Source organism: Perognathus longimembris, chromosome 9, assembly GCF_023159225.1.
Source record: "Perognathus longimembris pacificus isolate PPM17 chromosome 9, ASM2315922v1, whole genome shotgun sequence".
NCBI lineage: Eukaryota > Metazoa > Chordata > Mammalia > Rodentia > Heteromyidae > Perognathus > Perognathus longimembris.
The window spans coordinates 55,228,687-55,241,301 of NC_063169.1; the positions used below are offsets into that span (position 1 = coordinate 55,228,687).

The following is a 12,615-nucleotide window of genomic DNA, read 5'->3' on the forward strand; positions in this document are numbered from 1 at the left end:
AGGAAAGAAAAAGAAAGAAAAGATCCACGTGAAGGGAATTATAAATTGGCATTGAAGCATAGTAATAAAAAACAAAAATCAACAAAGAAAACCACATAGCTAGGCACACCATGTTTAAAGATGTCTTCAAGTTAATCTTCAAGTTTTGTTCTACCCAGGTATAATTCTCCAAGAAGGATTTTGTTATGAACTTTGAAAAATAATTCCTAGTCAGGCACTGGTAGTTCATCCTTGTAATCCTAACTACTCAGGAGGGTGAAATCTGAGGCTCTGAGGATTGCAGTGCAAAGCCAGCCTGCATAGGAATGTCTGTGACACTCTTATTTCCACTAAACTAATAAAAATTTAAAAAGTGGAGCTGTGGCTCGAGTGGTAGAGTGCTAGCCTTGAGCAAAAGAAGCTCAGGGACAGAGACCAGTCCCTGAGTTCAAACCCCAGGATCTGTTCAATAAATAAATAAAATTTCTAAATGTAATCTGGAAAAAAGAATTGATAAAGTTGAATACAAGGAAAAAAAGACTGAGTGTTTCATAATCAGATAAACGATTTTTGTTCCTTTAAGAAAGGAAATGGAGGAAAGCTGGAGAGAGAGCTCTTCCTTCTCTCTCCTCTCTCCTTGGCTCCTGCTCAGTATCAGACACTTGATGAGTGGCCCATCCAAGCCGGTCCACATTCCTCACTTGCTGACAGGAACCTTGCTGCCTTCCCCAGATGTGACAGGCCTCAGGTAGCAGCTCACCCACCTCACCCACGGAGGGTGGAGACTGAATGGCATCTGGAGCGGAAGCAGATATGCATTCTGGCCGGGCCCAGAGAGGGAGGAAGGGAGGGAGGGCGTCAGGGCGTCAAAGAGCTGTGGAGATTTCCCCAGTCTTGAAAGGACTTTTCTAGGGCAGTCGGGGGAGGAGCCTGCCTTCGCCCTATAGTGAGGCTGAGACTGTTCACAGCTGAGACTGTCCACGACTGAGTCCGCCATTGGGGAACCTTACTTCAGGGTCCAAGATGAGAATCAGACAGAGCCTGAGGATGGCAAAGTGAGAACACAGAAAACCCTAAGCCTTTGCTGATACTCCATGGCTCATCAACCCAGGGGCTCCCCTGTTTTTTTTTTTAGTTTTATTCTTTAAAAAAATGTCTTTTAATTTTATTATTTTGGTGATGGTACTAGGGGGTTTGGATTCAGGGCCTGTAAACTGTTTCTTGGCTCCCCCTCCCACCTCCCTTCAAGGCTGATGTTCTAGAGCTTGAGCCACAACTCCATTTCTGTCTTTTTGGTGATTCATTGGAGATTAGAGTCATAGACTTTCCTGCCTACGCTGATTTCCAACCAGGATTTCCAGATCTCAGCTTCGTGAGTAGCTAGGATTCCAGACCTAAGCCATCCCAGGCCCCGCCTACCATGTTGTTTTTATGATGGGTAGGTTTTCTAAGGTCTCAGAGTCAGCTTGCCACCTGTTTACAAAAATCTGTTGTTTCTATTTCCCATGAGCTGTATTGTTTTCCCAGTGTGGTGTGCAAATTTCCGTCCCAGTTGCCACAGTCTTGTCATACTCCTTCTGTGAATGAGGTTCTCCCCCCAATTCCTGTAGTCCACATAAACACCTTCACAACACCTCTTCTTGTGACTCTACCTCCCAAATTCCCACAGTCCATCTAATGTGAGCCCTGTGACTAACTCCTAGAATTTTAAGTTCTGCCCATACCTGTCCTCTGCCTCCATTCCTGCTCCAAGTAGCCTGGCAGGTCTGTCCCCCAGTAAAACCTTCAGCCCATAGGGGTTGATTGCCTCTCATTTTTTACAGGTTTGAGGTGAACTAAAGTAGTCTTATTCTAGAAGTCATTTCTGTGGTCATCTCAACTCTAGTGTGCCCCTGAGAACAAGAAAGGAAAACCATAAAGTGTCGAGGTGGGTTGAGGAGGAATTATCTGTTCCCATCAGACCAGGCATCGATTCCCCAGCTTTGTACTTTGTATGGAGAACACAGGGCTGGTCAGACTCTGCAGTGCGTGAGTCTCAGTCATACAAGTCTGGCTTGGCATGTCCGGAGTGGGGTTGAGGAAAGCATTGTCACCACATTCTGTTTGTCCGATGAGTCAGTGCAGAGCCAAAGGCAATGGATGGGTGGCCTGAGCCTCATCCAGTCCATTTGGCTCCTCTGTTGTTTTTTTTCCAATCAATCATCCTTCCCCAATACTTGCTGACTGCCTCCCACTTAGAGGCTATGGCTGCCCGTTCATAATTCACATTCCAGTTCGCTCAATTTCCTCCGCCAGCTTCTCATCACTTCATCAACCTGACTGGTTAGGATTGCAGGTATGGAGCCTGGGCTCCTGGCCTGCTTCTAGATACCCTTTTTTTGTTTGTTTGTTTGTTCTTTTTTCTTTTTGTCAGTCATGGGGCTTAAACTTAGGACCTAGGTGCTGTCCCTGAGCTTTTGTGCTCAAGGCTAGTGGTCTACCACTTTAAGCCACAGCTCTACTTCCAGTTTTCTGGTGCTTAATTGAAGATAAGAGTCTCATGGAGTTTCCTTCCAACCATGATCCTTAGATCTCAGCCTCTGAGTAGCTAGGATTACAGGTGTGAGCCACCGGTGTCTGGCCAGACATGTTCTTTTTTCTTTTTTTTTGTCAGTCTTGGGCCTTGGACTCAGGGCCTGAGCACTGTCCCTGGCTTCTGTTTGCTCAAGGCTAGCACTCTGCCACTTGAGCCACAGCACCACATCTGGCCATTTTCTATATATGTGGTGTTTAGGAATCGAACCCAGGGCTTCATGTATAAGAAGCAAGCACTCTTGCCACTAGGCCGTATTCAGCCCGCCAGACATGTTCTTAATCATTGTTTTAGGATAATCTCCTAGAAGATGATTGCTAGTTCCAAAGGCACCTGAGTATTCACTGCAGATACTTGGTACCGCCAGCTTGCCTCCCTGCTCCATGCAGCTTGGAGTTACATGACTCTCTCTGGGTTTGATGGGTCAGTATACTAGCTCTGGTGTCATCTCCTTGAAGTGACCTTGAAATTGATACTAGGGACTGAAACTGGGGCGTGAACTGCACTTCAGGCCTGACCATGTCCAGAAAGGTTTGCAAGAAGCCACAGGAGGTGACTGACCATGAGATGCTACCTGGAGAACGAGGGGAAAGGAAGGGACTGGTGTCCAGTCCACTGCCCCTCCCAGCCCCCTCCACAAGGTTCTCCCAGCCTCCTGCTTCCAGTGTTGGCAGCTCTCATTACTTCTTATCAGAAACTGAGGAGCAGGGAATTAGACACAAGTCCCATATTACCGAGCTTTGTTATTTTTGAAAGTACACATTGTACATTCAGTAATACACCACAAAGCATTGCCATGAATTATTTAAATGAAACGATCCTTGTCACAAGAAATGAGCAAAGCACATTTTGTTCCTTTGCTCCTTCCATGCTGTTTCTCTTCATGGGTTTCTTACTTTGCAACATTAACTACAGTGCAATGAGCCACAGTGTGCTTACAGTAATCCACCCCGCTCTGCTGCTCATGCACTCTTTTAAGTTGTAACTGAGATGTTTTTTTGTTCTTGCTTAAATTCATTATAATTGAAATGTGCTTGGCTAGCAGCACAGACTAGAAACAAATAAATATAAAACGTGTTTATATTTAGGTTTACTTTTTAAAGTAGCTCATTTAGCCAGGTGCTAGTGGCTCATGCCTTTAATCATAACTACTCAGTAGGCTGAGATATCATGGTTCAAAGCCAGCCCAGGCAGGAAAGTATGTGAGACTCATTTTCCCCTGGATCTTGGGACTTGAACTCACAGCCTAAGTGCTGTCTCTTAGCTTCTTTTGCTTGGGGCTAGCACTCTACCGTTGGAGCCACAGCTCCACTTCCAGCTTTTTCTGAGTAGTTTATTGGAGATAAAAGTCTCACAGACGTTCTTGCCCAGGCTGGCTTCATTCTCAGACTTTACCTTCTTGACTACTTGGAGTACAGGCATGAGTCACCTGTTCGTGGAGAGTGTGAGACTCTTATTTCCAATTATTTACCAAAAGAAAAAAGAAAAAAAAAGGCAGAAGTGGAGCTGTGGCTCAAGTGGTAGAGTACTAATCTTGCGCACAAAAGCTCAGAGACAACACCCAGGCCTGGATTTCAGGTCCCAGGACAGACAGACAGACAGACAGACAGACACAGACACACACACACACACACACACACACACACACACACACACACACACAAACACTCACTCTCACAAAAGTAGCTCATCCAGTTCTTTTGCTCACTGTGAAGGAGGAGTAGATTCTGTTTCTTTTTTCGCCATTACGCTTTATTCAAATATTCCTCTCTATGTGAACAGTTTCACCAGTGAAATCTACTGTTTCTGGGACCTGAGCCTTGTAAGTGAGGCTCCAGTTTCAGCCAGAAGCTTGGCTGAAGTAGAGGTCACGGCCATCTCTGGGCCTGTTGGATGTTCAGCAGCCCATTCATGAAGGTGGTGAGGGTCTTCTCATCCTAGAGATGCCATTTTTACTTCCCAGTAGGAATTCACGTGAAAGAAGCAAAGGCTTGAACTCAGGGCCCAGAGTGCTGTCTCTTAGTTATTTTTGCTCAAGCCTACTGCTCTACCACATTGAGCCACAGCTCCACTTCCAGTTTTCTGGTGGTTAATTGGCACTCTACCACCTGAGCCACTGGTTTCACAGGTTGATTGGGGATAGGAGTCTCAGGGACTTGTTTGACTTTAAACTGTGATCTTCAGATCTCGGCCTCTTGAGTTGCTAGGATTATAGAGGTGAGCCACTGTACCCAGCTCCAATCTTCTTGATCTAGCAATTATTATACACATTTGGCCAACTACCTGGTGGCTTGGTTCTGAACAGATAATTGGCACCAATATAATCTAAGCAAGCAATCTGCTCTTGATTTATATTGCCAACCCCTTGATTTAGTTATTTTTACAGGTAAACATTGGAGAAAGAGGGGCTGGAAATGTGGCTTTAGTGGTAGAGTACTTGCCTAGCATGCACGAAGCCCTGGGTTGGATTCCTCAGCACCACGTAAACAGAAAAGGCCAGAAGTGGTGCTAAGGTTCAAGAGGTAGAGTGTTAGCCTCGAGCAAAAAGAAGCCAGGGACAGTGCCCAGGCCCCTGAGTTCAAGCCCCAGGACTGGCAATATATATATATATATATATATATATATATATATATATATATATATTTATTTATATACATATATATGAGAAAGAACCGTGACCAGTGTTTATACTGGACTTCTAGTTAATGTTATATCAGCATGTCGAACTAAATTTCTCCATCTTTCTTTTTAGGTTTGTCCAGGACTGGTTTTCAGAAAGGAAGCAAGTGGCCAGGGCGGATTTCTGCATGGTGCTCCCGCGCTGTATTGCTCTCTACATCTTCTCCTTTCTAAATCCGAAAGACTTGTGTGCAGCTGCTCAAGTCAGCTGGCCCTGGAAGTTTCTAACAGAACAGGTTTACTGATTGTCTCGTCCTAATAATAGTACACAAATACAACTGTAATCCGTCTTCCTGGAAGACGAAGCTGAGGGTGCCCAAAGTGTAGTTAACGTAGGTACCCTTGAAAAGAAGGGGAGAGACAAGTGACATACAATACTTTATGTTGTACCTAAGGAGATACATACTGTTCCAATAATGCAGAAAGATTTTTTTAAATCTCAAAATAGGGGCTGGGGATATGGCCTAGTGGCAAGAGAGCTTGCCTCCCATACATGAAGCCCTAGGTTGGATTCCCCAGCACCACATATACAGAAAACGGCCAGAAGGGGCGCTGTGGCTCAAGTGGCAGAGTGCTAGCCTTGAGCAAAAAGAAAGCCAGGGACAGTGCTCAGGCCCTGAGTCCAAGGCCCAGGACTGGCCAAAAAAAAAAAAAAAAAATCTCAAAATAGTATCTTGCCACTTCCAAAGATTGCAAGTAGTTTAGAACGCTTCAACTCCCCTTAGCCCTCACTCGGTGTCTGTGCTTTTGTTGGCAAATGTTTGAGTATGTGATTGCGTGTGTGTGATAAACGTATGGCTGTCCTTGCATACATACAGGGGTTGATTTGAGTCTACTCTGCTCCCTTTGTAGATACCCAAGTCCACAGCTGCCCAAATCTGTTATATAAAGTAGTATCGTATTTCCAGAAAATCACGTAGATTTTGAATTTTCCTGTCAATTTTAATTATCTATAGGTTACTTAAAATACCTAATAGCCTTGGATACAGATAGCCAATTGTAGGCAGAAATATATTTATGTATATACACATGTATATACACACATGTAAAATACACAGACATTCCTCATAAACCTTTACTGTTTTTTTTTAGTTTGTTTGCTTTGTTTTTTGTTGGTCCTGGGGCTTGAACTCTGGGCCTGGGTGCTGTCCCTGAACTCTTCAGCTCAAGGCTAGCCCTCTACCACTTGAGCCACAGTGCCACTTCCAGTTTTCTGGTGGTTAACTGGAGATAAGAGTCTCACAGACTTTCTTTCCTGGGCTGGCTTTGACCTGCTATCCTCAGATCTCAGCCTCAGTAGCTAGAATTACAGGCACGAGCCATTGGCAGCCGGCTTTATTACTGTTTCATATAGTCCATGTTTATATATAACTATAATTTTCTTTTTCCTTCTTTCCTCGTGTATGCTGGAACTGGAGCTTGAACTCAAGGCCTAGGTGCTGTCTCTGAGCTTTTGTGTTCAAGGCTAGTGCTTTGACTTGATCCATACCTTCACTTCTGGGTTTTTTGTTTGTTGGTTGGTTGGTTGGTTGATTAGTCAACAGGAGATTTGAATCTCATGGCCTTTTCTGCCTAGGCTGACTTCAAACCACAATCCTCAGATCTTAGTCGTCTGAGTAGCTAGGATTACAGGTATAAGCCACTGGTGCATGACTGTTTATTTTTTCTTTATACCTTCCTGTATCTCTGAGTTTCACTTGGAGATAATTTTTCCTCAGAATTGTCCTTAATATTTCTTTTACTATGGATCAACTGAATATACCTTTATCTTACATTTGAAGGATATTTTCACTGGGAATTTGAGTTGTAAGTTTGACATTAGTTAAACTTTGAAAACATTCCATTGCCTACTGACTTCCATATTTTTTTCTTGATAAGTCATATGCTGCTAACAGCAATATTTCTTATCTCTAGCTGTCTTTTCAGACTTTTTCTGTCTTTTGTTTTCAGCAATTTTATGATTATGTACTTAGGAATGTAAGTGTACTTATGTGTGTGTATTTATCCTATTTTGTGTTTTGCTCTTCGTTTGGTTGAGATGGAGGTCTCACTATTGTCACTCGCACTGGCCTCAAGTTTATGATCTTCTTGCTTCCAGCCTCCTGACTACTAAGATTATATGCATGCAATGCTACCCTGAAGTTGCAGTGAGTTTTATATCTAGAATTTAATGTCTTTCATCATGTTTGGGAAATGTTGAGATGTTATCTGTTCATATATTGCTTCTACTCTAGGTGTCTTTTCTCCTGATATTCCAGTGTTTATATGATGGGCTGATTCATTGTGTCCCCTTGTGTTCCATATGCCCTTACATTCATTCCCCCCCACCCCCCACCCCATGCTTTGGGCTTTCTCTGTTTAAGTCTGGATTTCTCTTTTTATCTATCATCCAGTTTACTAATGATTTCTTTAGCTTGAGCCTAGTCTTTTGTAAAACTAATTCACTGGATTTAAAAGTTTAGTTTTAGTTTTCAGCTCTAGAACATGGATTGCCTCTTTTGCCAAAATTTCCCACTTGGCCATTTATATTTTTATACATATATACATACACCTATTACACACACATACACACTTATATGTATATATTTATGTCTCAAAATTACATTTGTCTGTTTCTTAAGGGTCTCTACATGGTTACTAAAAAACAAAAGAAGAAACAAGCAATTCTTTTTTTTATTGTGTGTTCTTGCTGTTTTTGGTTGACTACCAGATATGTGTATAATACATTGATTTGACCATTTTGATTGGTGCTATCTGCCTCTGGAGAGAAAACTTATTTAGCCTCTGGTATTTGGTTCATTGAGGAACAGACCACATAAATCAAATCAGAAGGAGCTATTTCAAAGCCGGCTTCAGTCCTTGAGTAGTTCATATAACCCACTGTTGTTCTTCCTAGAAAGGATCTCAAATGAAAGCCTGGTGTGATTACCAGAACTCTCTTCTTTGCTTGGTCCTAAATTTCAGTTTATGACCCTTCTACCATATATGAGAATACCTGAAATTCTTCGGCGCTTCCAGGTCTTTCAGCGCTCACCTTCTGCTCAGCTCCTCGTTCTACTAAGTTCTATTTTGCAATTGGTAAATACTCTGAGGCAAAAGTAAGAGCAGGCTACCTTTCTAGTTTTCCCTTTTCTTTGAGATCTTGATGGCACAATTCCTTCACTACATGTGTTCTTCTCTAATGCTTTAAATAATTTCTTTTCAGGCTACTTTTAGAATTTGGGGCTTGTACAATCCACCTATCTCAGCCTGCTGAACAGCCACGGTTATAAACATATGCCACCATCTTTCCTCAAACAGTGGTCTTAAAAAGTATTTATGGGGGCTGGGAAGGTGGCCTAGTGGTAGAGTGCTTTTCTAGCATGCATGAAGCCCTGGGTTCGATTCCTTAGCACCACATGTACAGAAAAAACTGGAAGTGGCGCTGTGGCTCAAGTGGCAGAGTGCTAGTCTTGACAACAACAACAAAGAAGAAGAAGCTCAGGGACAGTGCTCAGCCCCTGAGTTCAAGCCCCAGGACTGGCAAAACAAAACAAAAAAAAACCCAAAAGTATTTATGGTGCTTTGTCTAGATAGAACCACATGAAATTGCTGTATGTGTATGACAAAATAGTTGCCTATTGGTGATAGAATAAGCTCAGTAAAAATTCTTGTTCTGAAACGAACTATCATACCATTGTTCAAAGCTAAATTCTCTTAATATAAGGTTAAAATAACCAAATGCTAAGGGAACATGGGTAAGTATTACAATGATGACTATTGTGTGTGTGTGTGTGTGTGTGTGTGTGTGTGTGTTTACCAAGGAACAGTGTCCTTGTAGAGTAAAAATAAGATAAGATTCATATTTCTTAATGTTTAGATATAAATTATCCCAGAAATCTTTTTTTTCAGGGACTTGAACTCAGGGCCTGGGCACTGTCCCTGAACTCTTTTGCTTAAGGCTAGTGCTCTACTACTTTGAGCCATAGTGCCACTTCTGGTTTTCTGGTGGTTAATTGGAGATAAGAATCTCACAGACTTTCCTGCCTGGGCTGGCTTTGAACTGAAATCCCCAGTTCTCAGCCTCCTGAGTAGCTAGGCATGAGCCACCAGCTCCCAGCTTACCCCAGAAATCTTAATGTAACAAATATGTACCTGATAAGGTTAGAAAAAAATTGTTTTTGCCAGTCCTGGGGCTTGGACTCAGGGCCTGAGCACTGTCTCTGGCTTCTTTTTGCTCAAGGCTAGCACTCTACCTCTTGAGCCACAGTGCCACTTCCGGCTTTTACTGTTTATCTGGTGCTGAGGAATCGAACCCAGGGCTTCATTTATGCCAGGCAGGCACTCTACCGCTAAGCCACATTGCTAGAAAATTATCCTTGAAAAAAAAACAAGTGTCAATCACCTCTTTCTTGTTTGTTTCCTAAAGGATTGCTTGTGGATGCCTAAATGCATTAGATTTGGATGGTTTCTGCCCTATACTCCAACAGATAATGAGTATGGCGCTTGGAAGCGCCATTATATTGCTTGTGTGTCCAACCTGGACTGGCTAACCCCCAGGGAAGCTTCTGCTATGTATGGGACACTAAATGAACCCAAAACGGAGGACGAGGAGCTTCAGGAGAGGCAAAGAGAAAAGCACCTGAGGAAAATAATCTGGGGGAAAATTGCACTACGTAAGAGTGAGTAGCATTTAAAGACTTTGTATTGTCCCCAGGTATTTTGTACAAACAAATGGATTTCCACACAAATTCCCACTGTGGAGAGTGCTATTGTTACCGTGGGATGCAAGGTCCTGAGTTCAAACCCCAGTGTTACCAAAAGAGAAGCACAAGCAAAAAGTATGACATAGATGTAGAATAGACAGCCTGAGATTGGTGGGAAGAGAATTGTGAAAAGAATAGTTGAAAGAGCAATGACATTTTTGAAAAAGAAGAAGAAAGCGAGGACAAGGAATGCTGCCCACCCAGCCTTCTGGTCTGCACAGTGTGTAAAAGTGAGCAAGAAGCAGATTTGACTTCTCCCTCTAGGCAGAGTATACCAATGAGAAATTACCTGGAGCCAAGGAGGGCAGAAACAGATAGGAAGCCTTAGGCACCAATGGCCTGGGCCCCAGGAGAAGAGTCCCTTGTTCTCTGGGCTTTGTTTCTTGGCCTGAAATGACTGGTATCCCCCTGCTCCAGTGGTTGGAGGGGAGAAACACTAACCAAGAGGGTAAAGGTGGCTCTAATTATTGTCATCGGACCACGGCCCTGGGGCCGCGTTACATCTGATGCTTTTATATATGTTGGCCTGGCTGGGGCAGCAGTAAGCTTGCTGATGTTTGTTTTTCAGAGCAGTTATTCAAAGCCCGGCCCCCCTGGGGGCGTGGGGCCTGCTGCTCCGTGCTTGAGAGCTCCAGCCACCAGGCCAGGCCCTCCCAGGTGGGGCAGGAGCCAGAGGGACCTCGTGAAGCTCTGGAGAAACAGCTCCTTTTGGCATCCTTAGATGCTTTACCCAAGCGGTAAGCCAACTTCTACCCTTTGGAGCTCTAGGGTAACTGGTGTTGTTACCAAGACTGCATTCTAGAATAGTTGTAAAACTCTGTGGTTTCAAGTCTATGAAATACTTCATTTTCAAGAATGGCACCCTTGGGGCTGGGAATATGGCCTAGTGGCAAGAGTGCTTGCCTCCTACACATGAAGCTCTCGGTTCGATTCCCCAGCACCACATATATGGAAAACGGCCAGAAGGGGCGCTGTGGCTCAAGTTGATGCTAGCCTTGAGCGGGAAGAAGCCAGGGACAGTGCTCAGGCCCTGAGTCCAAGGCCCAGGACTGGCCAAAAAAAAAAAAAAGAATGGCACTTTTAAAAATGTTTTCTGAAGAGGAAAAGGAGTGACATTCAAACTTCCACTTAATATATTCTTAGCCCTGCAAACGGACTACCTGGGAGAGTATATTCTCTGTTTGAAATTATTAGAACAAAGACAATATTTCCCAGAAGCCATCCTTATGGAATAAGAGGACCCAGATGGTAACTGCGTCCGTCAGCTTTCCATGCTCTAACCTGCAATGGACCCGTGTAGAAGGAGCTGTTATGCCAGATTTCCAGTCCCCAAAGACCACCAAGGAGCCGATATCGATGCAAACGCATGAGAGTCTTTATTGCAAGCTCGAGCCTGGACTTCCAACCATGACCGACACAGCGGATCTGGATTGAGAGCCCCGACCCTCAGATAGGCAGGGTTTTTATTGTGATTAAAACAGGGGCAGGGTATTTCCAACTTTGCAGATTCTTGATTGGATGGCATTTAGCAAGCAAGTCTTGTCCTATTTCTATTGGCTATCTACCCTTTCAGTTATCTATTTTTGCTTTGATATTGGGAACTGGCCTCGATATCAGGAACTGACAACAGGTGGTCACGTAGCGCTGATGCAGGGGGTTAATGCAGGGGGTAGAGCAAGTCACAAATGAGTTAAGCAAGCCGTTTACAGAGGCAGAATATTGCGGTCAGGCTGATCTAGTACCAACTTTATTTTAACAATTGCGACCATGTTTCCCCATTACCACTAAGCAAGCTTGAGCGGGCTAAAACAATCCAGTAATCAATCATACGTAAACCAACCCAACAGTTACCATGGCATTTCTCCTACTATTATGGTTATTTCTATAGTCTATGACTATGATCATTTTTTACTGTCCGTTACCATGGTTGCTACCCAGGTATAGAGGTGAACAAGTGCTCCCTACATTTTTAAATGTCAAACTATAAGAAACTAGTCTCACAGGTGGAGGTGCAGCCCTCTATTATGGAGTCATCACCAGGGTTTAGAAGCTGTTAAAATTTTAACACTAAAACTTATATTTAGTTTATCCAGTTTTCAGGTCAGCCCTAACAGAGCAAAGCTTGCTCTGGCCCGTGGTTTCACAGGCCTTGGTCCATGGTCATTTGGACCAGTGCTTTGGCCCTGTGGAAGGGCAGTACACATGGCAGGAGCACTAAACACCTAACTGCACAAGTACCTTCCACCATCTCCCAATATACTGCCAGGCTGAGGACCAAGCCTTTAATGTAAAAGAATTTAGGGGTCACTTCAGATTCAAGTAGTATTCAAACAGATCCAAATATAACTCTGATTTATGTTTGTACATTCAAATGTAATTCCCCTTTATTATCGAAGTCTGAGAAATTCTGGCTTCCTCCGTGAACAAAGACTTACTATGCGTATAGTAACACTAATTTTGAGCTATGTAAGTTTCAGGAGATCCTTCCTACTTCCTTTATATGGAAGGGAGAGGCCTACAGGGCAGGTGTGCCTCCATTTCCCCAAACTACAGGGGGAGCCTAAGGCCCCAAGACCTGTGGCTGGTGTCCAGAGGAATTGGGTGCTTTCTTGGGAAAGTTAGCAGGAAATGAGAAGCTCA

The 12,615-nt window shown here is 43.6% G+C and overlaps 1 protein-coding gene across 1 annotated transcript in view; it reads left to right on the plus strand.

Moving 5' to 3' along the window:
• Ect2l (epithelial cell transforming 2 like) overlaps positions 1-12,615 on the plus strand; it is a 46,186-nt gene that overhangs the window by 10,051 nt on the left and 23,520 nt on the right. Inside the window, exons 3-5 of the mRNA XM_048354673.1 lie at positions 5,304-5,466; positions 9,639-9,891; positions 10,544-10,712. Of these exons, the coding sequence (XP_048210630.1) occupies positions 5,304-5,466; positions 9,639-9,891; positions 10,544-10,712 (585 nt within the window). The remainder of the gene's footprint in view (positions 1-5,303; positions 5,467-9,638; positions 9,892-10,543; positions 10,713-12,615) is intronic.